This window comes from Heterodontus francisci, chromosome 14, assembly GCF_036365525.1.
Source record: "Heterodontus francisci isolate sHetFra1 chromosome 14, sHetFra1.hap1, whole genome shotgun sequence".
NCBI classification, from domain to species: domain Eukaryota; kingdom Metazoa; phylum Chordata; class Chondrichthyes; order Heterodontiformes; family Heterodontidae; genus Heterodontus; species Heterodontus francisci.
The window spans coordinates 35,548,572-35,562,176 of NC_090384.1; the positions used below are offsets into that span (position 1 = coordinate 35,548,572).

At 42.4% G+C, this 13,605-nt stretch overlaps 1 protein-coding gene across 2 annotated transcripts in view; it reads right to left on the reverse strand.

Moving 5' to 3' along the window:
* LOC137376966 (plakophilin-3-like) overlaps positions 1-12,991 on the reverse strand; it is a 71,330-nt gene extending 58,339 nt beyond the window's left edge. Inside the window, exons 1-2 of one of the 2 annotated variants that reach the window (XM_068045986.1) lie at positions 12,176-12,991; positions 1,459-1,547 (exon numbers count right to left, since the gene is read on the reverse strand). In XM_068045986.1, coding sequence (XP_067902087.1) covers positions 1,459-1,547; positions 12,176-12,398 — 312 coding nt within the window. In that variant the 5' untranslated portion in view covers positions 12,399-12,991. The remainder of the gene's footprint in view (positions 1-1,458; positions 1,548-12,175) is intronic. The other variant, XM_068045985.1, reaches the window with a different exon arrangement.
* Between the last annotated feature and the right edge of the window lie 614 nt (positions 12,992-13,605).

The following is a 13,605-nucleotide window of genomic DNA, read 5'->3' on the forward strand; positions in this document are numbered from 1 at the left end:
TAAAGACATTTTTCAACCACTTGACCATTTGTGTGTGATTATCATAAATTTGTCACATTTGCCACCAACCACTAGGATCAATCTATTACTGGTCTTTACTGTAATTATCAGGTCACCCTTTAACTTTCCCAACTGTATCAAAATAAAAAGGTTATTACTTCAAGTTTCTCTTCAGAACTGTAGCCCTTTATCCCTGGTACAAGCTCAGTGAACCTACGCTGCACCTTTCCCATTACATTTATATCCTTCCTATGTTGGATGGACAAAACCATATACCATAGGGATGATTCCCAGAACTGACATTCCTGTCAAGGAGCAGTGTTTATAGGGAGGCTTGAATGGCAAGCTGTGCAGAAAAAAAAAAAGTTTGTTGCTTCAGCCCATGATTTCCCAAATCAGTGAACTCTACAAGCACTGCTCCTCACTGCAAGTGACCAATTAGGGAACATAGGAAGGGCTAAGCCATTCAGTCCCTTGAGCCCATTCTGCCATTCATTCAGATCATCATTGGTCTACACTTCAACATCATTTACCCACCTTTGCTCCCTATCCCTTGATACCTTTACTTAAACATATATCTATCTCAGTCTTGAAAGCTCCAGTCTGTTCAGGGCATCAGGTTAAATGCTCCAATTGCAGCTGAACCACCCAAACAGTGGGAGCTTTGGCTTTTCCTTTTCCCCCTCCCCCTTTAACTAAGGAGTGCCGAGGCCAGCTGCTTTGCTGATTGGGATCTCAACACAGATCAAATTAGGAGATCTTCTGTAGTTGTGCCTCTAACCTACAAAAACAAAAATGGCTACTTCATTGCAAACATTCATGGCATCATTAGGAAAGTCATGAATGTGAATAGATCAACCATGTAAGTACATTCACAACATTGGAATGCTGGCTTGTGCACAGTTCTCACACCTCCATTGTTGCTCTGGTGTTTCTGAATCCACTCTACAATGTGATTGGGACAAATTGAATGCAACAAGAATACCATCAGGAATTTATTTTGCAATGAAGCAGTTTCCACAACAGAAATGGGATACGATCTTTTCTCAGCTCAAAGTTGCTCAATCCAAATTATTGAACAATTCAATTTTTCGCAAGCACAAAAAAAAATCTCAAATTATATGTGAAAGTGTTGTATGCAGACAATTTACACTTTCTACACATGCTGTGATTCCTGAAGGGACAGCAGTTTCTTGTCTCCAATTCTTTGATGGATGGTGTTTGGAACCATTTACTCCAAAATCCTGCTGCACTGAACAAAACTCTGTACTCACCAAGGAGCAGGAACTATGGCTGTTGCTTTTTTATCCCCATCCCTAGCTAAGAAATGCTGAGAGCAAGTAGTGACCCTATTGCAATCTTGGTTGAGTTTGAGCTGGCAGTCTGCTTATGGAACCATGACACTGCATGAAAGAAAACACATCTCAAGTGTTACAACACAGAAGGCTATATACTCACAGAGTACTTTCTGTCTGTTATAAAAGCTTGAGACTTGGAGCTGAAGCCTGGCATGGTTGACACCTGATATCTTGACATTCCTCGAGAATCTGTTGTAATATAAAAAGGCAGAAGATTAATTTTAATCAAATTATGGAAATGTTCCCTCTCAATTTCTCACCCCCTCTCTTCAGCATATTACTCTTGCTGGGCTATTGTTATAACTACCCAGGGAGGCCCTGTGATACCATCCTGAAGTGTCCGTTGTTCAACGAAGAAAACAGACATTCACTTCAGAAACTTACGTGATGGTCCTAATCTCCCATCGTAACTTCAGCGGAAACAACCTAAACAGCTGCTTCTCCAGGGTTGCTGCAGATCATCTGAATTCACACTGGGAGATCAGGAAAACCCATAGAAATGTTATGTTTGAACATCAGTGGACCATTCTATAACAAAGATCATGCCAGAGTCTGATATTGGCCTCACCAACGTCAGCATGCTTTGCAACTGGAATCTTCTCATTTTCTCTTCAGCCCAGGGGCAGTGCTCCCAACCAGGATTAGCTAATCCAGCACAGATCAGGGATCCAAACCATAGATCTTTTTGTCTGTATGTCTCAGTGTTACACTGATTGATCCCTCAAACACCAGGTCATGGGGTTTCAAAAACATTTGCTGCTTACTCAGTTACTCCTCTCTAAAAGTTGAAAAAAAGTACAAACAAAAAGGTTACAGATAAATGATCGTTAACCATCTAAAGAATTCAGCAGCAGGATAGGACAACCTAATTAACAGCACAATATGGAAGCAGGTCCATAGAAATTAAGTCCAAGGAATTGATTTGCTGTATTCACAAGTATGGGTGTCTAGTTATGGTTACCAAAAAGATATAGCAATACTCCAAATGATTCAAAGGACATCAGGGATAATTCCACTGACATGTGGAGTAAAACAAAAATGAGTATTAGCTGGGTGCTTGTTTTACACTATCAATCTTAAATATTTTTATTTCTACTTAAATATTTGTGGTCAACCTAAATCTTTAGTAGTTAGTTCCAAATGCTGTTGAATATTTATAATTTACAAATTCAAGAATGCAAAAGCATGAGTGTGTACAACACCAAGTCACACAATGCCTTTATCAATAATTCATCTGCCTTCTGGGCTATATCATGGGCATCTTTGCCTAAAATATTGTACTTTGCTAGAAAAAGATCTTGGTAAATTTGGAACAAATAAAACTAGTAGATTATTTGCCTAAACAGTAAGTCTTACAATCTTAGAATTCAAGAACGATATGGTCATCATATAAGATGATGCAGGGATCTAAAGCAAAACCAAAAGACCAAAGAAATAAAAAGTGATGGCAATTGTACTGCGGAAGGGGAGAGTAATTGATGCCGTATCCCATTTTTACTTACTCATGGCAAATGACCACTGTTGCCTTCTAATGAATAGATTTGTCATAAGAGCAAATTATTGCTGATTCCCTATGGGTTGTTGGGTCACCTAACCTACTCATGTTAAGATTTTCTACCCTGTGAACTGAACCCCCCCCCCCTTCCCGAATTGAGCTTAGTATTAGAATTTTTTAAACATATAATCACACGAAGGTCCTCCCATGCAATCACAAAAAGCCAGACTAGATAAATAAAGAAGTTGTGATGAGATAATGCTACACTTGTCTTTTCAAGCAGGTAGATTGTTGGAGGAAGGGAAGACTGTGTGAAGCAAGAACAGTTTTGATCTGGCAGAAAATAACATGTTAGAATTGGAAGTGGAGAGTAGTGAATCAAATACACTAAAGGATTGAGGGAGGATAATAGCATGAGAACACAAGAATTAGGAGCAGGAGTAGGCTATTTGGCCCCTCAAGCCTGCTCTGCCATTCGATAAGATCATGGCTGATCCGATTGTAGCCTCAACTCCACTTTCCTGCCTGTCCTCCATTATCTTTGACTCCCTTGTCGAACAAGAATCTAATTCCACCTTGACTATATTTGACCCAGCCTCCACTGCTCTCTGGGGAACAGAATTCCACAGAACAACCCTCGCTTTTACCTCTTGATTTTCAAGTATTCTTGAGTTTTTTTGTGTTTTGTGTTTTCTACAGTGAAGACAGGCACAAAATACCTGTTCAACACTACTGCCATTTCCTCGTTTCCCATTAATTCCCCAGTCTAACCCTTTAAGGGACCAACACTCACTGTAAGTACTCTTTTCCTTTTTAAATACTTCTAGAAACGCCTATTATCTGTTTTATATTTCAAGCTAGCCTTCTTATACTCTAATTTCTCCCTATTTTTTTAAAAAGTCATTTTTTGTTGGTTTCTAAAATCTGTCCAATCTTCTGACCTACCATTAATCTTCACAGTATTGTACACTTTTTCTTTCAATTTGACACTATCTTTAACTTCCTAGATAGTCATGGATGGTGCATCCTTCTCAGAGTCTTTCTTTCTCAATGGAATATATCTTTGCTGAGAGTTAAGAAGTATCTCCTTAAAATGTCTGCCACTGCTTCTCTACTGTCTTACCTTTTAATCTATTTTCCCAGCTCACTTCAGCCAACTGTGACCTCAAACTTAAATAAAGGCAATTACAAGGGTAAGATACTAGTCTTAGAACAACATTTCTCACCCTTAAACTGAATATGAAATTTTGTCATGATATGATCACTCTTGCCTAGAGGATTCCCTTACTCTGAGGTCATTAATTAATCCTGTCGCATTAGACATCAGCCTGCTCCCTGAGTGGCACTAGAATGTACTGCTCTAAGAAACTGTCCCGAATACACTCTATGAGCTCATCTTCTAGGCTATCTTTGCCAATCTGATTTGTCCAATCTCTGTGAAGATTAAAATTACCCATGATTATTGCATGTAGTGTACTGCAACTTGAGGAAAATGAGCAAAGGAGAAACATTGATGCCAATAAAACATAGAAGGAAAATTTCAAAAAGAGAGGGGATGGAAGGTTATTTGGATAGATAGATCGAATACTAGATGACAAAAATTCTTGATTATCTTCTGTCCAGGAATGCAAGTGAGATAAAGAAGCTTCCTCAGTTAAGGGGACATTATTGATATTCTGGACACATTTGAGCTTTAATAGAAACTTAAGATCTGTTGAAATTGACATTGATGCTTCTACTGCCTAGGTTGACGATGAATGGTAAGAAAATCTATCCCGCTTCATGTTACCGCAAAATAAGTAATTATTACACATTCACTTACTGGAAGAAACCAAATAACAGTGCACCATTTCAAAATTGCAAAAATGTATTTTAAATTAACATTAGAACATTGTGAAAACTCAAATAAAATAACACCTGTGACCATGAACTTTGCTTCAAGAGTTAATCAGTCACTCGTCATAGCTCAAAATACTAGGCCAAGACAAACACACTTCCATTGTTGGAAAAGAATTTCTCTTTTGCTTCAAAACTGCAGTTCAAACTCTTTTTATAAAGAACTGCTGCAATATTTCCTTTACTTTTTAAAAATGTAAACAATGTAGATATAACCTTGTTATAATAAAAAGGACAGAAGCACAATGAAAGTCGTGCATGATGCGGACGGTTTTGTGACAGATCTTGGAATGCAAATTAAGGATTTGAGAATATATGCAGTAAAGCCTAGCTGGGAGCTCCATACAGTAGGAAAATTTGAATGAGGCAACTCAAAGTCCAGCAGGCATTGAGTTAGGGATTTAATTGAAACTATCCGGGGAAGGAGAGGGAACCAGCAGGCAGTGCAGGGATCCCTTGTGGCCGCTTCCCTCAACAACAGGTATACCGTTTTGGATACTGTTGCGGGGGACGACTTACCAGGGGTAAGCAATGGGGTACATGTATCTGGCACAGAGTCTGTCCCTGTTGCTCAGAAGGGAAAGGGGAAGAGGAGCAGAGCATTAGTCATTGGTGACTCCATAGTTAGGGGAACAGATAGGAGGTTCTGTGGGAACGAGAGAGACTCACGGTTGGTATGTTGCCTCCCAGGTGCCAGGGTTCGTGATGTCTCGGATCGTGTTTTTGGGATCCTTAAGGGGGAGGGGGAGCAGCCCCAAGTCTTGGTCCACATAGGCACCAACGACATAGGTAGGAAGAGAGATGGGGATTTAAGACAGAAATTCAGGGAGCTAGGGTGGAAGCTTAGAGCGAGAACAAACAGAGTTGTTATCTCTGGGTTGTTGCCCATGCCACGTGATAGCGAAGCGAGGAATAGGGAGAGAGAGGAGTTGAACACGTGGCTGCAGGGATGGTGCAGGAGGGAGGGTTTCGGTTTCCTGGATAACTGGGGCTCTTTCTGGGGTAGGTGGGACCTCTACAAACAGGATGGTCTTCACCTGAACCAGAGGGGTACCTATATCCTGGGGGCGGGGCGGGGGGGGGGGGGGGGGGGTGAAGATTTGCTAGTGCTCTTCGGGGGGGGTTTAAACTAATTCAGCAGGGGGATGGGAACCTAAATTGTAGTTCCAGTGTACAGGATGTTGAGAGTAGTGAGGTCAGGGATAAGGTTACAAGGACGCAAGAGGGCACTGGCAAGCAAGAACCTGGTTTAAAGTGTGCCTACTTCAACGCCAGGAGCATCCGGAATAAGGTGGGTGAGCTTGCAGCATGGGTTGGTACCTGGGATCTCGATGTAGTGGCCATTTCGGAGACATGGGTAGAGCAGGGGCAGGAATGGATGTTGCAGGTTCCGGGATTTAGATGTTTCAGTAAGAAAAGAGAAGATGGTAAAAGAGGGGGGGTGTGGCATTGTGAATCAAGGAGAGTATTACAGTGACAGAAAGGACGTTTGAGGACTCGTCTACTGAGGTAGTATGGGCCGAGGTTAGCAACAGGAGAGGTGAGGTCACCCTGTTGGGAGTCTTTTATAGACCTCCAAATAGTTCCAGAGATGTAGAGGAAAGGATAGCGAAGATGATTCTCGACAGGGGCGAGAGTAACAGGGTAGTTGTTATGGGGGACTTTAACTTTCCAAATATCGACTGGAAATACTATAGTTCGAGTACTTTAGATGGGTCAGTTTTTGTCCAGTGTGTGCAGGAGGGTTTTCTGACACAGTATGTAGACAGGCCAACCAGGGGCGAAGCCACATTGGATTTGGTACTGGGTAATGAACCCGGACAGGTGTTAGATTTAGATGTAGGTGAGCACTTTGGTGATAGTGATCACAATTCGGTTAGGTTTACCTTAGCGATGGGCAGGGACAGGTATATACCGCAGGGCAAGAATTATAGCTGGGGGAAAGGAAATTATGATGCGATTAGGCAAGATTTAGGATGCGTAGGATGGGGAAGGAAACTGCAGGGGATGGGAACAATCGAAATGTGGAGCTTATTCAAAGAGCAGCTACTGCGTGTCCTTGATAAGTATGTACCCGTGAGGCACGGAGGAAGTTGTCGAGCGAGGGAGCCGTGGTTTACTAAAGAAGTTGAAGCGCTTGTCAAGAGGAAGGCGGCGGCTTATATTAGGATGAGACGTGAAGGCTCAGTTAGGGCGCTTGAGAGTTACAAGCTAGCCAGGAAGGATCTAAAGGGAGAGCTAAGAAGAGCAAGAAGAGGACACGAGAAGTCATTGGCGGATAGGATCAGGGAAAACCCTCAGGCTTTCTATAGGTATATCAGGAATAAAAGAATGACTAGAGTTAGATTAGGGCCAATCAAGGATAGTAGTGGGAAGTTGTGTGTGGAATCAGAGGAGATAGGGGAAGCGTTAAATGAATATTTTGCGTCAGTATTTACAGTAGAGAAAGAAAATGTTGTCGAGGAGAATACTGAGATTCAGGCTACTAGGCTAGATGGGATTGAGGTTCACAAGGAAGAGGTGTTATCAATTTTGGAAAGTGTGAAAATAGATAAGTCCCCTGGGCCAGATGGGATTTATCCTAGGATTCTCTGGGAAGCTAGGGAGGAGATTGCAGAGCCTTTGTCCTTGATCTTTATGTCGTCATTGTCGACAGGAATAGTGCCGGAAGACTGGAGGATAGCAAATGTTGTCCCCTTGTTCAAGAAGGGGAGTAGAGACAGCCCTGGTAATTATAGACCTGTGAGCCTTACTTCGGTTGTGGGTAAAATGTTGGAAAAGGTTATAAGAGATAGGATTTATAATCATCTTGAAAAGAATAAGTTCATTAGCGATAGTCAGCACGGTTTTGTGAAGGGTAGGTCGTGCCTCACAAACCTTATTGAGTTTTTCGAGAAGGTGACCAAACAGGTGGATGAGGGTAAAGCAGTGGATGTGGTGTATATGGATTTCAGTAAGGCGTTTGATAAGGTTCCCCACGGTAGGCTATTGCAGAAAATACGGAAGTATGGGGTTGAAGGTGATTTAGAGCTTTGGATCAGAAATTGGCTAGCTGAAAGAAGACAGAGGGTGGTGGTTGATGGCAAATGTTCATCCTGGAGTTTAGTTACTAGTGGTGTACCGCAAGGATCTGTTTTGGGGCCACTGCTGTTTGTCATTTTTATAAATGACCTGGAAGAGGGTGTAAAAGGGTGGGTTAGTAAATTTGCAGATGACACTAAGGTCGGTGGAGTTGTGGATAGTGCCGAAGGATGTTGTAGGGTACAGAGGGACATAGATAGGCTGCAGAGCTGGGCTGAGAGATGGCAAATGGAGTTTAATGCGGAAAAGTGCGAGGTGATTCACTTTGGAAGGAGTAACAGGAATGCAGAGTACTGGGCTAATGGGAAGATTCTTGGTAGTGTAGATGAACAGAGAGATCTTGGTGTCCAGGTGCATAAATCCTTGAATGTTGCTACCCAGGTTAATAGGGCTGTTAAGAAGGCATATGGTGTGTTAGCTTTTATTAGTAGGGGGATCGCGTTTCGGAGCCACGATGTCATGCTGCAGCTGTACAAAACTCTGGTGAGACCGCACCTGAAGTATTGCGTGCAGTTCTGGTCACCGCATTATAGGAAGGATGTGGAAGCTATGGAAAGGGTGCAGAGGAGATTTACTAGGATGTTGCCTGGTATGGAGGGAAGGTCTTACGAGGAAAGGCTGAGGGACTTGAGGTTGTTTTCGTTGGAGAGAAGGAGGAGGAGAGGTGACTTAATAGAGACATATAAGATAATCAGAGGGTCAGATAGGGTGGATAGTGAGAGTCTTTTTCCTCGGATGGTGATGGCAAACACGAGGGGACATAGCTTTAAGTTGAGGGGTGATAGATATAGGACAGATGTGAGAGGTAGTTTCTTTACTCAGAGAGTAGTAGGGGCGTGGAACGCCCTGCCTGCAAAAGTAGTAGACTCGCCAACTTTAAGGGCATTTAAGTGGTCATTGGATAGACATATGGATGAAAATGGAATAGTGTAGGTCAGATGGTTTCACAGGTCGGCGCAACATCGAGGGCCGAAGGGCCTGTACTGCGCTGTAATGTTCTAATTCTAATTATAAAGCCTGGAATGTATCTTGAAGTATTAACTTCAGAGAATTTGCAGGAGCTGCACTGCTAATGAAAGGTAATAAGATCTTTTTTGTAATAATGGAAGGCAAGGTGAAAGGAGCAGTCATGTGAGAGCCTATAGTTTAGCTTCAAGTACTTCCTCGCTGGTGGCACCAAATTTGATTTGATGGATATGTGAGGCAGCAAATCTGCAGAGACTGAAAGAGGGAAGTTTTTTCAGCCATGCTCTGAATCACAGTTCAATAATTTGGACAAGTAATTAATTCCAGAAATCCTGGTCTCTTACTCATTGGAAAGAGTGGAGCTAAATTTTTTTTTCCAAAAAGTACATGACAACTATAGAATATCTAATTCATTTCAATAGATGTTTGCTTTTGAATATCATAGGCCCACTGACTTTACAGCTGCTGGAAAAGTGCTGTATTTAGTGGTAGCAATGGGAACATTAGTGAGAACAACTCTGCTGTTAGACCTTTAGTAAAGTAATCACTGATAAAGATATTAACACAAATATATCCTATGAAAATCTGGTGTGGTAAAAGATCTAATCTCCACACTCGAAGTCTTTTTGAAGTTGTCTAAAATGTATACTTACAAGGAAGCCAAATTTGATAAGATTCAGATGCTGAAGGATTTTTTTAAAAACTGTATTCTCTTCAGTATCTCCAATTTTTTTTTTAATTCATTCATAGGATGTGGGCATCACTGGCTAGGATAGCATTTATTACCTATCAGTATTTGCCTTGAGAAGGTGGTGGTGAGCTGCCTTCTTGAACTGCTGCAGTCCTTAGGGTGTAGGTACACCCACAGTGCTGTTGGGAAGGGAATTCCAGGATTTTGACCCAGCGACAGTGAAGGAACAGTGATATAGTTCCAAGTCAGGATGTTGTTTGGCTTGGAGGAAACTTGCAGGTGGTGATGTTTCCATGTGTCTGCTGCCCTTGGCCTTCTAGGTAGTAGAGGTCGCAGGTTTGGGAAGTGCTGTATAAGGAACCTTGGTGCGTTACTACAGTGCATCTTGTAGATCATACACACTGCACGTCAGTGGTGGAGGGAGTGAATATTTGTGGATGAGGTGCCAATCAAGCAGGTTGCTTTGTCCTGGATGGTGTTGAGCTTCTTGAGTGTTGTTGGAGCTGCATCCATCCAGGCAAGTGGAGAGTATTCCATCACACCTCTGACTTGTGCCTTGCAAGTGGGGGACAGGCTTTAGGGAGTCAGCAGGTGATTTACTGACCACAGGATTCCTAGCCTCTGACCTGCTCTTAAAGCTAAAGTATTTAAATGGCTACTCCAGTTCAGTCTCTGGTCAATAGTAACTCCCAGGATGTTGATAGTGGAGGATTCAGTGATTGTAATGTCATTGCATATCATGGGGAGATGGTTCGATTCTCTCTTGTTTGAGATAGTTATTGCCTGGCACTTGTGTGGCACGAATGTTACTTGCAACATAAAAATTAGAGATGGGTGGTGACTGGCATATCCACAAGATTAGCTTGCCAGTTTTTCCATTTAAAAAAAAGGAAGTTACAAGATGCTGTGTAAAGAACTACCAGATGAGGTTACACAATGAATGCATCAGAAGCCTTCTGTACTCATTGATTTCCATAGGAGCTTTGAGAATAATCTTTTCCCATATTTTGTGTTTCTCAAAAAGCTAATGTTTTAAGAGTTTCAGATGGCAGCATAAAAAGTAACAGCAAAGCTCAAAAGTTAAGAAATTTATCTAAACTCCATGATGTTCCTTGAAACAAAAGACACACAATGTAATGTTCAACAAATATCCACCAAGTTCACAGAAAGACTTAAATTTTGTACTGGTTGAAAAGGCCGCCAAGAACTTTAGTGCTGAATAGTAGCTAATTGGAGAGTGGGAGGTATCATGCTCAGCAGCAGCACGACTGACACACGGTAGATACAGTACTGACAGATACAGTTTTATCATATCTGTAATTACTTTAATTATTGATGTAGGATGTGGATCTACCATGAAGTATGACTGAGCTGTGTCTTGCAGTCTGTAGCTGAACTTTGTTCGCAAATTATGAGAAAAGGTTAAGGGATTTGTTCTCTCTGGAGAAGACTTCAAGGTGACCCGTTAATTTCACCATTCTCTGAAGGGGATTGGCAAAGCTGACCCAGGCGAATTACAGCCAGCAAATTGATAAATATAAAATGGCTTTAAGAGCCAATTAAAAACATTTTTGAGAGAGAAAGGAGGAAAAAGGGTAGACAGGTGTGATTGATCTACACAAAAGTGGAAAGGCTTTTTGTGCCTTGTTGTCAGTTCATTTATATTCTTCAGTGGCTTATATGTAAAATAATGGTTACCATACAGTGGTTATGTAGAAGTCACCAAACACAGGGCGGCACAGTGGTGCAGTGGTTAGCACCGCAGCCTCACAGCTCCAGCGACCCGGGTTCAATTCTGGGAACTGCCTGTGTGGAGTTTGCAAGTTCTCCCTGTGTCTGCGTGGGTTTTCTCCGGGTGCTCCGGTTTCCTCCCACAAGCCAAAAGACTTGCAGGCTGATAGGTAAATTGGCCATTATAAATTGTCCCTAGTATAGGTAGGTGGTAGGGAAATATAGGGACAGGTGGGGATGTGGTAGGAATATGGGATTAGTGTAGGATTAGTATAAATGGGTGGTTGATGGTCGGCACAGACTCGGTGGGCCGAAGGGCCTGTTTCAGTGCTGTATCTCTAAACTAAAAAAAAAAGTTCAAACGATGTACAAAAAAGAAAATGGAATGTAATTACCCTGTGAACTCCGAACTATACATAGTATCTAGAACTTGCGATTGTGATTAAGATTGCCCAAAAAGGGTTAAGAACTAGCGCTGCAACCTGTAAGTGACACCTTTGTACACAAGATCAGATCTGCCTACAACCCTGAACTTTACACAGCAGGACCACGCCCGATGTTGCCCTACAGTCACACTGTACATAGTATCCGTAGTTTGAAGACAGTCCGAACAACTTTCTGTTCTAGGTTTCATTAAAAGAGGCAGATTGAACCTGTTTTCAATTTGAGATTCCATACATTTCGAACTCAGCACATAAACAAGGGCATATCTATAATCGCAATACAGCTTGAAGAATTCCACTGCAGCATCAAATTGAACGAACTCGAAGCAATCCTTTAGACCATAAAACTCGAAAGCAACTGGAAACGAATATTACGCGGGGTGGCCGCGGAGAAAGTACCGGGAATTCCAGACACAAGTTGGAGGAATAAAAAGCGCGCACACACAAAAACCAAACAGATAAATTGGGCGGCAGGGTTTGAAGTCAGGCTCCTGTTGGTATGTGTTTTGCTTACCTCCACTGACGGAGCTTCCACGCACCGAGCCACTGGCCTGGCTGCTGCTGCTCTTGAGCATGGTGAGGACCTGCTCCTGGACCCTCATGCTCTTGTGCTGAGCCCGCTGTGGGTATTCGTTCCTGTGGTCCAGCTCCACGTCCGAGGGCATGGCCAGGGTGGAGACCGGGGCGTCCGTTGGCAAGGCGGACTTGAGAAAATAACTCTCTGGCGTCACATTCATCTTTAAAGCAACTTTCTTCACCGAGGAAGTTCTCCGAATTTATCATATATCCAATCAGTCCATATGCTCAGCAGATCTAAAAGCGCACACCTCAGGATCCGCACGACGACCTCGCTGCTTGCGAGCCGCTCTTATTCAGCTGCAGCGCAAGAGGCGACACCCTGAGGGTGACATCAGTGAAGGCAGGAGATCCCGCCCCTTCCTCCACCTTACTCAGGTGAGTCAGCTTCCCGCCTCCTCCTCCTCCTGAGGAAGGAACACCGTTCACTTCACGGTTCTGCCGGATCGACTCGTTTCTCTCTCCACAGATGCTGCCTGACCTGCTGAGCATTTCCAGCACTTTCTTATTTTTTAATTTAACATTTTCTGCGTCTGCAGTGCTTTTGTATTAAGTTTGGTGTGCTCCCGTTCACAAATTACAAAATGGAGCTCAGTCAAACTTTGGGCAAATCGCGACATATTCCTATTGTTCGGTTGCCTTTCGATGGGCGGCAGGTTAGGGATTAAAATCACTCCCGCCTCACGTTAGTTCCTACAACATTGCTTAATGTTGGAAGGGAGGAGAAGCATGTCACTGTCGTAAATCGGGGTCAGAATTGAGTGAAGGCACATGGCCGCCCAGCCCACAAGGGGTTGGCACTTTGACTTTACCCTGTTTCATGCGCAGCTTTTATTAAGTTGCTTGTGCGCATGTAACAAGGCTTTTTTTGTTCAACTTACCTTTTGTACGTCTACTAGTGGTCATTTTAGGACAGAAGGTAAAATTAAGGAAGGCTGTTTTCTACTGGCTGCAATTGCGCTGTCAATAATGTGCCATAACGACATTTTACATTGCAGCAAGCAAATAAGGGGGAAAACATTCCAAGTACTTTTTCTCTGCGTGTGAGGATAGTGCCCTTTTAAACATGCAAAAAAACTTTATAAAATCTTAATTTTAAGTAAAGCAACTAAGAATTATTTAAGAAAAATCAGGCAGATTATGAGACTGACTCCCAAATGAGGAAGATACGCTATAGCAATATTAATGAAGACAATATTGCATAAAATTTGGTATTTTTAAGGATTTAAAACTTCCCAGATTAGAAGCATCAAGCAATCACACTATCACTAACAGTACCTAGTTGACAGGTGATCTGTTACGTCAGAAAATGTAAAACAATTATCAGTGAAACTTGGAAGTTCTTCAGTACCAACTTGATGCTTCAAA